Source organism: Ceratotherium simum, chromosome 4 (genome assembly GCF_057802395.1).
Source record: "Ceratotherium simum simum isolate JZ-2026a chromosome 4, ASM5780239v1, whole genome shotgun sequence".
Classification (NCBI taxonomy): Eukaryota; Metazoa; Chordata; class Mammalia; order Perissodactyla; family Rhinocerotidae; genus Ceratotherium; species Ceratotherium simum.
This window is the reverse complement of record NC_141903.1, coordinates 29,698,241-29,711,724: the sequence shown is the minus strand read 5'-3', so window position 1 is coordinate 29,711,724 and position 13,484 is coordinate 29,698,241. Positions and strand designations below refer to the sequence as shown.

Below are 13,484 nucleotides of genomic sequence, written 5' to 3'. Positions count from 1 at the left end.
TTAATCCCATATAAGCCTCTCTTTCCTTTGAATCTCATTTCTTCTATTAATTTAATACTTGATATTGATATTATCTGGTAATATTATGTCCTTTGCATACATACAGATATCTCACTTTCCTTAAAAGACTCTAAGGTCCCTGGGGGGAGAGAGCATGACGCTTTGGGTTCCCCAATGACATCTACCATAGCATGAGACATAGCATGTATCCAGTGCCTAGAGGACTGCCTTGCACATAGCAGGCACTCCATAAATATTTACAGACAGGCAAACAACTATGTAACAATGGGAGGAAATTATTTCTGTTTTTATGCTCTATGAGTTAAGAACATTTTTGGAGATACATAAAATTTCAGGATTGGATGAAGATCATGTTTATCCACCCTCTCGCCACCTCCAACACACACATCTGATGGTTAAATTCTTTCTATAACATCCTTGGCAAGTGGCCTTCCAGTCTATTCTAACAGAGATGGCAAAAAGGATTCATTTTACATATTCAACTCTGGTAGTAGATGCCTGAATCACTATGTGAAGATGGATTTGGAGCCTGAAGTTAAGGCTCAGCTGCAAAAAGCTCTGTGATCAATTAGTGATGCCTGCCATGAGCTCCGAGAGGAGGAAGAAGCATTAGGTACTAAATTTTTTTCCATCTCTAAAAATCTCTAAATTATGGGAACTCACTACCTCCAAAGAGAGCTGACTGTATACAATAATTTTTTAGCAAGAGAAAAATATAAAATCAATTGTGGCTTATATTTTGAAGAAATTATTGTTTTACATTGGTTAGCTTGCCTATTATTTCCATTTTTCTAATTTCTAATTTGAAAAAGTACTTATGTAAATTGGCAAGGCAACTAAAGACAAATATCTTCATTCTTGCATTTGTTCTTTCATTCACTCATTCATTCATTCATTCAATGTATTTGATTAATATGCTGATCTTTGGCAAGTTATTTACTTTCTCTGTTCCTTCTCCTCATCTGAGAAGAGGGTAATAACAGTAGTTATTTCATAGGATTGCCGGCAGGTTAAATGAGATAAGGCATGTAAAACATTTAACACAATGCCTGTACATACTCCACACTCAATGAGAAGTAGTTTTTGTCAGAGTCTCCCTGTGCTAAGCACTGGGTTAACTGCTGGGGAGATGGAGATGGACAAGATACGGTCCTGCTCTCGAGGGGGCCAACAGTGTCAGAACTGCTGTGACTGATAGAAGCACAGCGTATTTTGAAAGCTCATAGAAGGGGAGTCTAGCCTAGATTTGGGGGCTGGTAAGGAACACCTGCCTACAGAAAGTTATATCTAAGGCAAGTCTTCAAAGATAAGTAAGAGATCTCCTATAACCAGAATCTTAAACTAGCCAATGAAGTTGAATAATACAAAAATAAAACCAAACGAGGCCAGGGATGGTTAATAGGATGGATTGGATACACCAGTCTTATATAATAGCTTATCAGTATGGGACGTACCTTGCTTTATGTGATGAAAGCCTATGTGTAGATCAAATCCTTTTGTAAAGGTCTCTATGCCAAGAAACTGTACATAAAGGTGACCTGGCTGTGCTGCCTACAGGCATCCAATAGCATATCATTTTGTAAAGTAATTATACATCCCTAAAGTATCTATTTGGAAATCTTGCCTGAAATGTATGTCCTATTGTGCTCTCCCCATCTAAGTCTGACCTAAGCGAAGGCTCAGTTTAAATGCCCTCTCCACCCCAAAACCTTCCTCTGAAGGGATTTCTCCCTTCTGTGCACTTCTAAATCACTTATCCTCTTTTGAACTCCTTTGGTACCTATGACACAAGTCCTTTTATTTTTAGTGTGCTGTAATTTGTGCACATTTTTCAGTAACCTTAAGGACGGTGGTCATATCTTCCACTGCTCCAAGATGCATAGACTGGCCATCATTGAAGTTTGCACAGAGGCCCTCAGCATCATTCAGTTGATTGAATTCAGATTTTTCACCTCATTCATGTAATCCAAGTGAAATAAGGCTAGCTCCCACTTTTAAAGGATTATGTGCATCCAGACTAAGGGCTAAAATAAAGACTCATTTTTAAGAAGGAGAAATAAAATACAGAACCAACAGTTTAGTAAGCAAAAAAGAAGCAAGCTTCTTTCTGAGCCTGTAGTGAAGAGAGAAAGTACAAAAAGACAAAGAGAAGCATTCTATATACGTACTTTATTAAGCCATCCTCCATGTAAATATCAGCATAAAAGGATTGATCATCATTGACGATTCTGCCTCCCTTGATAAGAAGACGGTCACTCTAGAAAAGGAGAAAAACATGAGTCATTCTCATAGCTGGGATTTCAGGGAAGCGTGGTCTGCCAAAGCTTTCTCAATGCATTATCCTAAAGGTCTAGAAGGAACACGTTTACTTAAGACATCTGTGTGCTCAACGCACTCAAAGTTTGAACTGGGTGTATTTGTTGGGGATCCAGTCTTTCTTGTTTTCCCCTAATTCAAATTATTCTGGAGTTTCACCTCTCGCTTCTGCAACCTATCATAGCCACTGAGAAACATAGCTACTTGAGAGAAGACATGCTTTATATAATCTTTTCTGGTTCAGTAAGCACTAAATATTTTCAGACGGATAACATATACCCCAGTGCCTAGCACCCTGTCTGCTATTCTGTTGGCACTCAATAGTGATTCTTAAAAATAGAACTTAGGATCCAACATACAATGAAACAGCCTTTAAAAGTCTTTATAATGACAGGGGGATCGTGTTTTCTTTAAAATTCAGGACACTTATAGATGTATGCACACATACACACGAAGTTGTAGAATGTATAAGAAAACCACGCGATGGAAAAAAGACAAAATGTCTATGCAGAAATTATGCAGGAATCATACTTTCTTCATTATGCTCAGTATCTCTCACATTTTCTGAAATGCATTTTTTTATTGCTTTTGTTATAAACAATTGCTTTTCTTATGAGAAAGTCGTTTTAAAAATTATAACTTAGATGAAGTTTGCATAAGTGAGCCAACTGGAAACAATGCACATACACTCCGAGGTTATTAATAAAATATCAACATATTTTATATATAAATCAGAAGAGGAACAAATCAGTATCAGCTTTAGAGATCACGGATTTCATTAAATGAATGGAGCTTAGACTACAGCAAGAGGGATGGATGCAGATTTGTTGGGGTCAGGGGGAGGAGAGAATTCTCAGAAGCCTGGTTGAGTGGAACTACAACATGAAAAAAGAATGGTGGGCTGGGGTTTGTCAAGAATTCAACTTACAGACTTCAACGCCATCCATCTATCCATCCATCCATCCATCCATCCATCCATCCATCCATCCATCCAACCATTATTCATCCATCCACCCATTCAGCAAATAATTATTTAATATTTATTATTAAATAGGTGGGGGGGGTGCAGTTGTGAATGAGCCACATCAGGTCACTGCATTTATGGAACTTAAAGGGGAAGTCTGACAATAAAGAAAGTCAACAAAACAAATAAAACAATGTAAAATGGTATTAAGTGTCACAAAATATAGGGGAATGGGCTTGTTTAAATAGAGGCTGGAAAAGGCCTTTTTGGGGAAGATCAAATAAGATGGGGGTGGGGATGGAGACCTGCAGGCAGAGAGAATAGCGTGTGCAGATGCCCTGAGGTAGGAATAAGTTTTGCTTCTTTGAAAGCCTGAAAAAGATCAATGTGGAGGGAACTTAGGGATCAAGGAGGGAAGTGGCATGAGACAAGGTGGGGGGTAGCACTGGCTTTCACAGAGGACAATGGTTTTATGGGGAAGGAAGCCCCACGGTAACAGGCTGACTTCTGGCTTCAGAAATAAGAGAGGGTGAACAGAGCCAGAAAATGAGAACTGAGCCTAGGGCTCCACGTGGGATCTAGCAAATTACCACTTAGCTTCTCCTGCTTCCAAGGTATTGCGTGAGAGTAAGAAATTTCATCATGCCATATTGTCAGGGGAAAGGATTTTTAAAAGATACACATCGATGAGACATTTAGAAAAGAACCTACGGATGTGGCAAGGAAGATGTGCCAATGAGGTCAAATAGAAACTCCCACCACACATGATCACAAACCCCTCATGATCTGGCCTCTGTCTGTCTGTCCACCCTCATTTCTATCATGTATTTTATACAGTGGCAAAACTAAGAAACATGGAGTTCTTGTCACGTATCAGGCTCTCTGGCCGCTAAGCCTTTGCAAAGACGTTCTCTCTGCCTTCTCTGTTCAGCTGGCACTGGACTACCATCTTCTCCTTTGTCAGGCCTCCAGTCAAAGGATTTCTCCCGTAAGACACATTCCCTGACTTTCTAGCAAATTTCACCTGCTCCCATTGCAATTTAGTTCAAACAATTATAATGATCTACAATAGCCGGTTTATTGTTCAGTTGTCTCCTGACTAGAACAAAGACTTCTTTAGTCTTGGAACCATGTGTCTTTTGATCTTTTTACCTTAGTTCCTGGAGCCCATCCTAGCCAGCTGTTAAATATTGGTCAAATGAACACGTGAAGGGTGGGACACAGGAGGGTGTATCACATCGGTATGATGGGAAGGCCAACTGAGTCAGAAAATTATGTGAACTGGCCAGGAAATTGGACTTTTAAGAAAAAATTTTTTTTAAATTGAACGCTGTCGTAATCTGCTGCTTTAACAGTGACTGCAAAATCATAGGAGGCAGTCCTAGGACTGTGCTTCCCAAACTAGGGTGCACACTAGAAAAATATAGATTCCCAGGCCCTGCCCTAGGCCACCAAATCTGTATTTTATGAGCTCCATAAGTGGTTCTTATGCAGCCCTCAGCCAGCCCAGTACCAAGTCACAGACCAGCATCTGGAATCACCGCCCCAGGCACAATTCTGTGTGTCTATAAAGGCGACAGAAGCATCTCCAGCAGGAGCTTCGTAATATAATAATCTTGGTAACTATAAGAGTTCCCTCTCATAGCTCAGTGCTTTTCTGATGTTCTTTATCTTTCCAGCAAAGAGCTGAAGTATGCTGGTTTTTGGAAAGGGGCCAACTACTGCCTGAACTGAGTCCAGCTATGAAATACGACCATCCTCCTGTCTAGGGACACTCAGACCTGAGCCACTGGCGTGATCATCACTTCCTTCAACAAGCATCAAATGTTAGCAAAGGGGCGAAAGCTATCTCAGGCCCCATGAACATCAGGGCGATAGTAAGACGTGAGCCAAGTGGAATTAACATCATTGAGATGGCGTCATTGGAAACTCTTCAAATGCTAATTAAATAAATCTTCTCTGGCTCAATGATCAGGAATTAAAACAGATAGAGCACAAAGATGAATTATAGGCCTGGTGTATGCTTCAGAGATGGGAGTAACAAGACCCTGCTCTATGGACTATAGTATTAATATTATTATCTGTTTTCATCATGCAGAGCAGAGATAGCCAAACCTCAACTCGCAGAGCTCAAACAAATGCTGCCCCTGGGGGTCTCAGCTTGTCCTCCTAACTTTTATTAAAGTGGTTAATAAAACTGCCTTATTAATTTTAACTATTTCCATGCATGTGGGGACCACTACAAAGGGCAGCCTGGGCAAACTCTCATCAGACACAGAAGAGTCTGAAAGGCAAGTCTTGGGCTTGGCATTGAAGAATGATGTAACTACTGACCCCTCCCAGGCCATATAAAACCAAACCTCACTGGTTCCAGGTTACAGAACATGCGTGTCTATGAATAAGGACCAGCCTTACAGAGTAAGACAGGCCAGGGTCAAAACCCAACAAGACAAAATGACAGCTATGATTAAAGATCATCCTCGATGATGTTAGAAAGGACTGGGGAACTGGGCTTTGTGGGGCTCTCTACTTTCTGTTCCCAGCAGCTAAGGCTGTCGAGCATCCATGAGCTAAAGTCCAAGAAGGTAGAATGGTCTAGTTTGGAGTCTACCAATGTTTCTCATGTAATGATATATATAAAGAATGATGGCATGTCTAGAGCACACTGGGGTAATCTGGAGGGTATTCGGAATCCCAAATGAAGCTATTCTGAGCCTGAAGCCACCAGCCGAGGACTCTGGCTGCCTTAGGCCCTGCACAGCCACCCAGGGCTGAGTGCAGTAATGTCTTGCAGCGGGGTACCAGGTGTACCAGCTGGCAAGGTTGGGTCCAGCTGGGTTCTCCCACTACTGAGAGAACCAGGCAGACCACTTAACTAGGTGTGTGACCTTGAGTTAGGACTAAACCTCTCAGAACCTCAGTTTTTTTATCCACTCAGAGTGGGTAATAGGACCTAGCTCACCTCACAGGGTGGCTGCCAGGAATAAATGAGGGGGAGAAAAGTGTGTGTGTATGCACATGTATGTATATACACACATATATAAAATATCTAGTGCCCAGTAAACACCTCTAAATATTAGTTATATTGATTCCACTCATATTATTTACAGTGCTTTAAATTATTTTTAAAAGCCTTAAATTAAGAAGTATATTGGACAGGGACTATCCTTCCGATTTTCTACATGGGGAGGTATACACAGAGAGGTGAGGAACTTTCTCCAAGTGACAGAGCTGAGTAGTTCCAGTTGGAAGCAAATTCAGGTCTCCTACCTCTTTGCATGGGACTGCTTTCCACCTGAGGCCACTCTATCAATGATCCTTAAACCTTATGACAAGTGGTTCTTTCTGACAAGGCTCTCTTCTCTGAAAGTGAATCTGACTGTTCCGGTGCTGAAACTGCTAACCAGTTCGCTGCAGTAAGTAACTTAGGAAGCCAGTAACTTTTAAGCCACTATTTATAAAATCAGTGCATTAAAACTGCCACTGATGGCCTGAATGTGTTAATGCAGCTTATAAAGGGATCTAATTTACAATCCAAGGTAACACAGGCCCTTGAAGTCGGATCAAGTCCAACCTTTTTCCCTTCACTAGGGTATGATAATGATTAGATAAATCAACTATAAAAAAATTAGGAGTTTGTGAGAGACAGAGAGAGAAATGAAGGAAAGGAGTGAGGAGAGAGAGAGGAAGAGAAGGAGGGATGAAGGAGGAAATAAATTGTAACAAGGGCTGGTGTTAAGGTTGAATGTGATTCAAACTAGAATAGAGAATGACGGGACAGAATCTTGAACTCAAGCCTGTTGGAGATATTCGTTCCCATTTTAGTATTCCTCATCTAGTCTTCAACTTAAAGAACTTAAATTACCACCTCTGTCTCTCTGAGCTAATGAGAATACGCCTCCCAGAGAACCCAGAGCTGTCCGGGGATTTCTTCCCAGTCAATAAAGTCAGCCTGAGAACAGTACTTAAGACACATCTGTTCTCTATGCTACACACATTCCAGTGGCTCAGAATAAAAACTATCATCCTAGGAAGAGAAAAGAAGGATATAAAATGGAGAATGAGTCTTCCAAAATCAAATATTTTCTTACCTATGTTCAAATCACAAAGCACAGACTCTGACCCTCAGTGGGGACTCAAGATCCTTGTAAAAGTCCATATGAAGGCACAGGTGGTTATTTACAATAAATTCCCATCTGGATAATTAGATTTGATTTCCTAAAAACACTCCCACTCTTAAGAATACATCAGGATGGATAGACTACATGGATGAAATCTTGTTTTTCTTCCCCCAAAGCAGCATCATTTAAAGAAGAGAGAGAAAAGGCTTTCTAAGATGGTCCAGTTGACTCAACATGGTATTCAGGAAAAGGTGCTAAATAGGCTCTAAGGAGACCAGAGCTGTCATCCTGGCTCTGCTGTTAAATATGCACCCTTGAGTGAGACACACAGACATGAGTTTGAATTTTAGCATTAACACTACCTGTGTTTGGACAAGTGATTTCACCTCTCTGGGCTTCAGTTACTTCATCTGTGAAATGGGGACAATGATACCTTTCTCTTAGGGTGCTGGTTAGGATTCTGAGGGATACTATAAGTAAAGGGCTGAATGATGCTCAGCACACTTTAAATGTTCAATACATGTGAGCTACCATCATTATTATTATTTCTTACAATTATAACCAGCCTTTGTAAAACTCCTCCCTCACAAATACTCAAGAAGAACTGAACTAACACTTTGTTAATCAAAATATAACAGACCTTGCCATAAAGGGAATTCCAGAGACGCCAGTCCCCAGCCAACCCTCAGCAACTGTTCTCAGCTCCTGCCACCAGCAGCCAAAGTCTGCTAAGACTTCTCCTTTTAAACCTACCCCCACAGGGCAAGTTCCCACGGCCCCTCCAGGTCATTTTTCCTCTGGAAATAAGCCTCCATGAGAAGATAACAATCTACTTGCTCTCTTCTAGCAGGAATGGAGTGTGGGTAGTGAGGTCTTAAACCTGCCCCCAAACCCACTCTCCCTGCCCAGTGCATGGATCTGTTTCTAGGACCCTCAATGACAAACATGCCATTGAGACAGAGAGAAAGAGAAAGGTCCGGGAGAAAATAGACATCTTGAAGAGCAATGCAGTTTCTTGGCTCTGAGTCTTTATTGAAATTGGGCAGAGTCTTACAGGGTGGGCTACTCCAAACCTCTGAACTGCTACAGATGAGTCTCAAAAACATTCCTCCTTTCTCTCATTATCTAAACATACTTATGAACAAGTGTGCTGGATAGAGGTTAACCTGGGCACTTGCTTCAAAACACAGCCCACTCAGCAGAATTCTAACAAATGGGAAGCACTGTTTTCACTTTCTTTATTATGTTTGGTTTGGCCCTGGAGGGACAGAACACAAGGTAGGAAAAGCAGTAACGCAAAGGAAGCAGCAGCCAAGGGAGGTATTAACCAGGGCAGGGTGGTTGCTCTGTCTTCTGAACTAGAATATCAAAGCCAGCTACATGCATTCTTCCCTCCCCAGAACTTCACATTAACCATTTTAAAGATGTAATTATCAAAGGGCCAGACAAGCTATGTGGCCTGCCCTGGGTCAGAATGGAGTGGGGGAATGAACTGTGGATGGCATCTTAATCCTAGCCCCCTGATAACGGTCTCTCAATCTTCTACAGGTTCCAGACAGGGATAAGCACAAGTGGACAGCCAGGCCAGGACCAAGAGGGTAGGGAGGGGAGGGACCACCCAGCGTTGCACAAAGCCATTCCATTCTCAAGCAGGAAAGTCAAGTGACTCTGGGAAGCCCAAACCTTGGTCACCCATGCACTACTTTCACAATATTTGACATATCCTGGTACAAACCGTTCTGTTATTTACTTATTATCCTTAAATAAACGTATTTTAAAAGTAAACACTGTCATACTTCCATAATTCTAAGCCAGTATCACTTACCAAAAATAGACAGTAAACCTAGGAATGAATATGAGAAAAACATTGCTAAATTTTGATTACATTCTGCTGCCTTCAAAAGGGCTCTAAAGGATGAGCTCAGACCTGCTACCTTCGTTAAAAAGGAAGATTACCAAATATCAAGGAGGTGTTCAAGACAGACTAGCACTACACTGAGATGTTTTCCTTGATCTACTCAGAAGGTCTGAAAAAGAACTAGAAAGGGGAAAAATTTCTCACTATGTGATTCAATGTTATTTAATGCCATCTTCCAGAATCACCTAAAATGACCTAAAGTAACAGCAGGAAAACCATCTCTGCTCTTGAAACACGGACCAACAAGAGCCAACATGGGCCAACACGGATCAACACGGGCCTATCAGAAGCAAGAGCAGAGCCCAAAGCAGAGTCTTGGGGATCTCCCAGGTACTGGGCAGCACAGCAGAGGGAGGAGATTTCTGGGGCTCATGAAGGATCACTGGGTCAGAAGGGAAGGAGGGGATGAAGAAAAGAGGCAGGGTGGGGTAGGTCTAGTGTGGGAACAAACATGCCTTATCAGAAAATAGGATGTGCCAGATCTGGGTAAAAAAAGAAATGTGGCACATCTTTAGCTGGGCTATTGGGAGGGAAAAATGGAAAAGTTGCTGCCTGGGATGGAAACCAGCCCTACTAGAAGTTTGCAGAGCCATTCAGAATTTAGGTAGCGACCAAGGGAGTTTGGAAGCCAGAGCTGCATTTGCATCTCTGCTACTCACTTATTGTGTGACTTTAGGCAAGTGATTTGATCCATCTCTGGGCCTCAGCTTCCTTAGCTGAGTGAGGTGAAGCTCTCTAAAAAGGCCTGTTGATGTGTCTATAAAGTACAGATAACAACGCTGACCTCACAGGGCTATTGTAAGAATTAAATGTCAAGATGCAGGGTTGGACACCTAGAAAAGGCTCCATAAGAGGTAGGCATTACAAACACTACTACTACTGTGCTTGTATTATAGAGACACACAATTAAAGGCACATCCAAACTGCAGTACACATGTGCAACAGCCATTACTATTATATATAAAATACCTGAGAAACCTGTTGCTCAGGACCAGGGTATAAAGTAGAGCACAGACTGAAGAAACGTCAGTGCTTTAGAGAACTAACTCATGGCCATCTTTGGTCTGGATGTATAGGGTAGTTTTGTGTTTCGTTCATTACTTTTTGGGGTTTTTTGTTTGTTTTGCACTGTTCCTTTTTAGGGCTCAAATCCATGTGCTATGGGTGAAAGCTCTCTGTACATATGCACACTACAAAACTGGGATCTAGCTTTGTTCAAACAGGATCCCGTGTCCCATTAGCCCAACAGCCTGTGCAAAAGCCAAAGGCCGACTTCATCAGGAAGGAGCGCCTGAAATTTCAACCCTGGCCTAGATGCGAGGGATAAACGAGTTCAATAATTCATTTCTGAAACTTACACTTGTGTGGCTACGGGCTGTGAAGTTGTATGTTAGGAGTATGGAGAGGCAAAGATAAAATAGTAGGAAAAATAAGCCATGAACACAAATAATAATGTTAAGTAAAGAGAGAAAGGGCAAAGCTATAGAGATAGTAAAATGATCGGCAGTTGCCAGTGGTTTGGGGAGGTGGGGAGTGAATAGGTGAACAGACAGAGCACTGAGGATTTTCAGGGCAGTAAAACTATTCCATAAGATACTTCAATGGTGGATACATGACATTGTGCGTTTGTCAAAACCCAAAGAACTGTACAAAAGTGAACTTTAAGACACAACTACAGACTTTTGTTAATAACATATCAATATTGGGTCATCAGTTGAAACAAATGTACCAGACCAATGCAATATGTTAATAATAGGGGAAATTTTGGGGTAGGGGAAATGAGAGGGAGTACATGAGAGCCTCTATATTTTCTGCTTTATTTTTCTATAAGCCTAAAACTGCTCTAAAAAGTAAAGCCTATTATTTAATTGAGAGAGAGAGAGAGAGAAAGGGAGAAAAATCCTCTGTCTGGTAGAAATCAAAGAAGGGTCCACAGAGGCCTTGTTGAGGTAGGTCTTGGGAAATGGCTGATCTGGACACACAGGTATGGCCAAAGGCACTTCTGGTCAGAATGAGGGACAATAATTCATAACTAGCACTTACTGAAAACTTCCTATGCATCAGTAACTCTTAGAAGCTTTATGTACATTTTGTTCAATTAATCCTCAGTAAAGTGCTATGAATTATGTGCTGCTACTAACCCCCACTGAGTTGATGAAGACATGGAAACTTGGGGACGTTGGCTTATGGTCCAACATCACATAACCAGTCATTGGGAGAGCCAATTTACCAATGAAAGAAATGCATTTCACTGGGAAGTTGTGGAGCTGCACAGGGTCCCTGATGCGTAGCATCCTGGAATGGGGGACTGCGAGAGATGGCTGGCTAGAGAGTTTGACCTTTACTCTGTGGGTCCTGGGGGGCTCTGAAAGGATTTGAGAAAATGAGTGAAATACAATCTTAGAGCAAAAAAAAAAAGAAAAAATTAAGCTGACAAAATGGCCATGCTGGAGATAAAGGAAAGAACTAGTCAGAAAGTAGCAGCAAGTGGCAGGCGGGGAAAAGAGAAAAGGACAAAAAACCACCTTTATCCCTCAGGTGCTAGGAAACGGAGTACTCAAACTGGATTATTAGAGAGAGTTTAACAAAGGGGCAATGTAACCAAGTATGGGCAGAGTTTAGGAAAATTAACTGGATGTGCAGCATCCAGGGCCGACCAACAGCGTGGAGCCATCGCCATCCCCAGGCCTGAAGGAGGCAAGGGCAGAGAGTGGTTACCGGAGCTGAAGAGGGCAACGTGTGCAGAGGCTGCTGACAGGAGCTGTGACCTGCAGTAGAGGCAGGCAGCCAGTTAGTTCACAGTGACCCAGCAGGAAGGAATCAGGGGAAAAATACCCTGACTTCATTGTTCACCCTCCCTCCAGGCTCTTACTGGTACCATATGAATTGAATCCATGAGCCCAAGGGCAAAGGACCTACAGAGGCAGACTGGACAGGTCCAGGGCTTGGAGCAGGGCAGAAAAAGGTGGAGAGGGGATCTGCAGAGGCAAACAAAAAATATCCGGCCCAGTCCCTGAATATCCAACAATGGGGCACGATTTAATAAATTGTAATACAGCCACAAGGTGGATTATTACACAGCAACTTTTTAAACAGGTTAAATCTGTATCTTGAGCTGAAGAAATATCAAAAAGAAGTAAGTGGCAGACCAATGTGCAAAATACGATTCTATTTTTGCAAAAGCAACCAAAAAATATTATAGGTAAATATATTTATATGTGTTTGTGTGAGCAAGAGGAAGGTCTGGAAGGATGTACACCAAATTATTAACACTGGGTATGGTAGGAGGAAGGGACGCAGAGGGAGGAGGAACTCAACTTATTCTTTTCTCTTTCTCCTCTATTTATTTATTTATATTATTTCTCCGGTTGCACAATGCATATGCCATTTTATAACTTTTAAAAGGGATTTAATAAAGAAAATTATAAAAAGGGAAAAGAATAAGGTGACTGCTATGGTCCAGTGCGACAGCAGGAATGTGGATTAGAAAACGCATGGCGTACTGCAGAGGAAAGCCGGAATCAACCGAGCAGCTGAAGAGGAATGGCAAGTGATGTGTCAAAGTTGACTGAAGTTTCAAGGCAGGATGGCCAGGAAAGACCCATTAATAAAAATGGAGAACAGAAAGGAGAGTAACAAAGTTGAGGAGCAAGACTATGAATAATAATTTTAAGGTGCTGGTCAACCATACAGCCATGCAGCAGAATAGGCAGAAATGGGGGCCTGCGATTTAGGAGAATGGTCAGGTGTTAATGGATGGAGTTGAGTTCATGCCATGCTGAAAATGGCTACACCAACTGAAAGGCAACAAAGGATAGCAGAAAGACCCCTGGAATGCGAGGCAGGAGCCCTGGATTCCACTCATAGCTCTGTGGCCCTGAGCAAGGCACTTTGCCTCTCTGAGCTGCTGTCCAATGAATAGGACCCACTTCCCTCTTTTACAAGCAATTCTTCTCTTTGATCATTTCTGACTGGCAGCTGGCTTTGACTGGGCCTTTAGAAAGACAGGGAAGCCTAGTGAATTCCCACCCTATTTCTTCTCAGAAACAAGAACTCTTTCACTCAATCTGAAAGCCTGCCAAAATGCAATTCCCAGAGGAGGAATGTGGGCTCGGGCCTTGGAATGTGTGAGCGGCACCTTCAA

General features: G+C 42.0%; 1 protein-coding gene across 2 annotated transcripts in view; it reads right to left on the bottom strand.

Annotated features, from left to right (window-relative positions):
• The window catches only part of DPYSL3 (dihydropyrimidinase like 3), a 112,186-nt gene that overhangs the window by 28,419 nt on the left and 70,283 nt on the right, over positions 1 to 13,484 (bottom strand). For both annotated transcript variants that reach the window (XM_004420009.3, XM_004420012.3), the window contains exon 2: positions 2,190 to 2,278. In XM_004420009.3, coding sequence (XP_004420066.1) covers positions 2,190 to 2,278 — 89 coding nt within the window. The remainder of the gene's footprint in view (positions 1 to 2,189; positions 2,279 to 13,484) is intronic.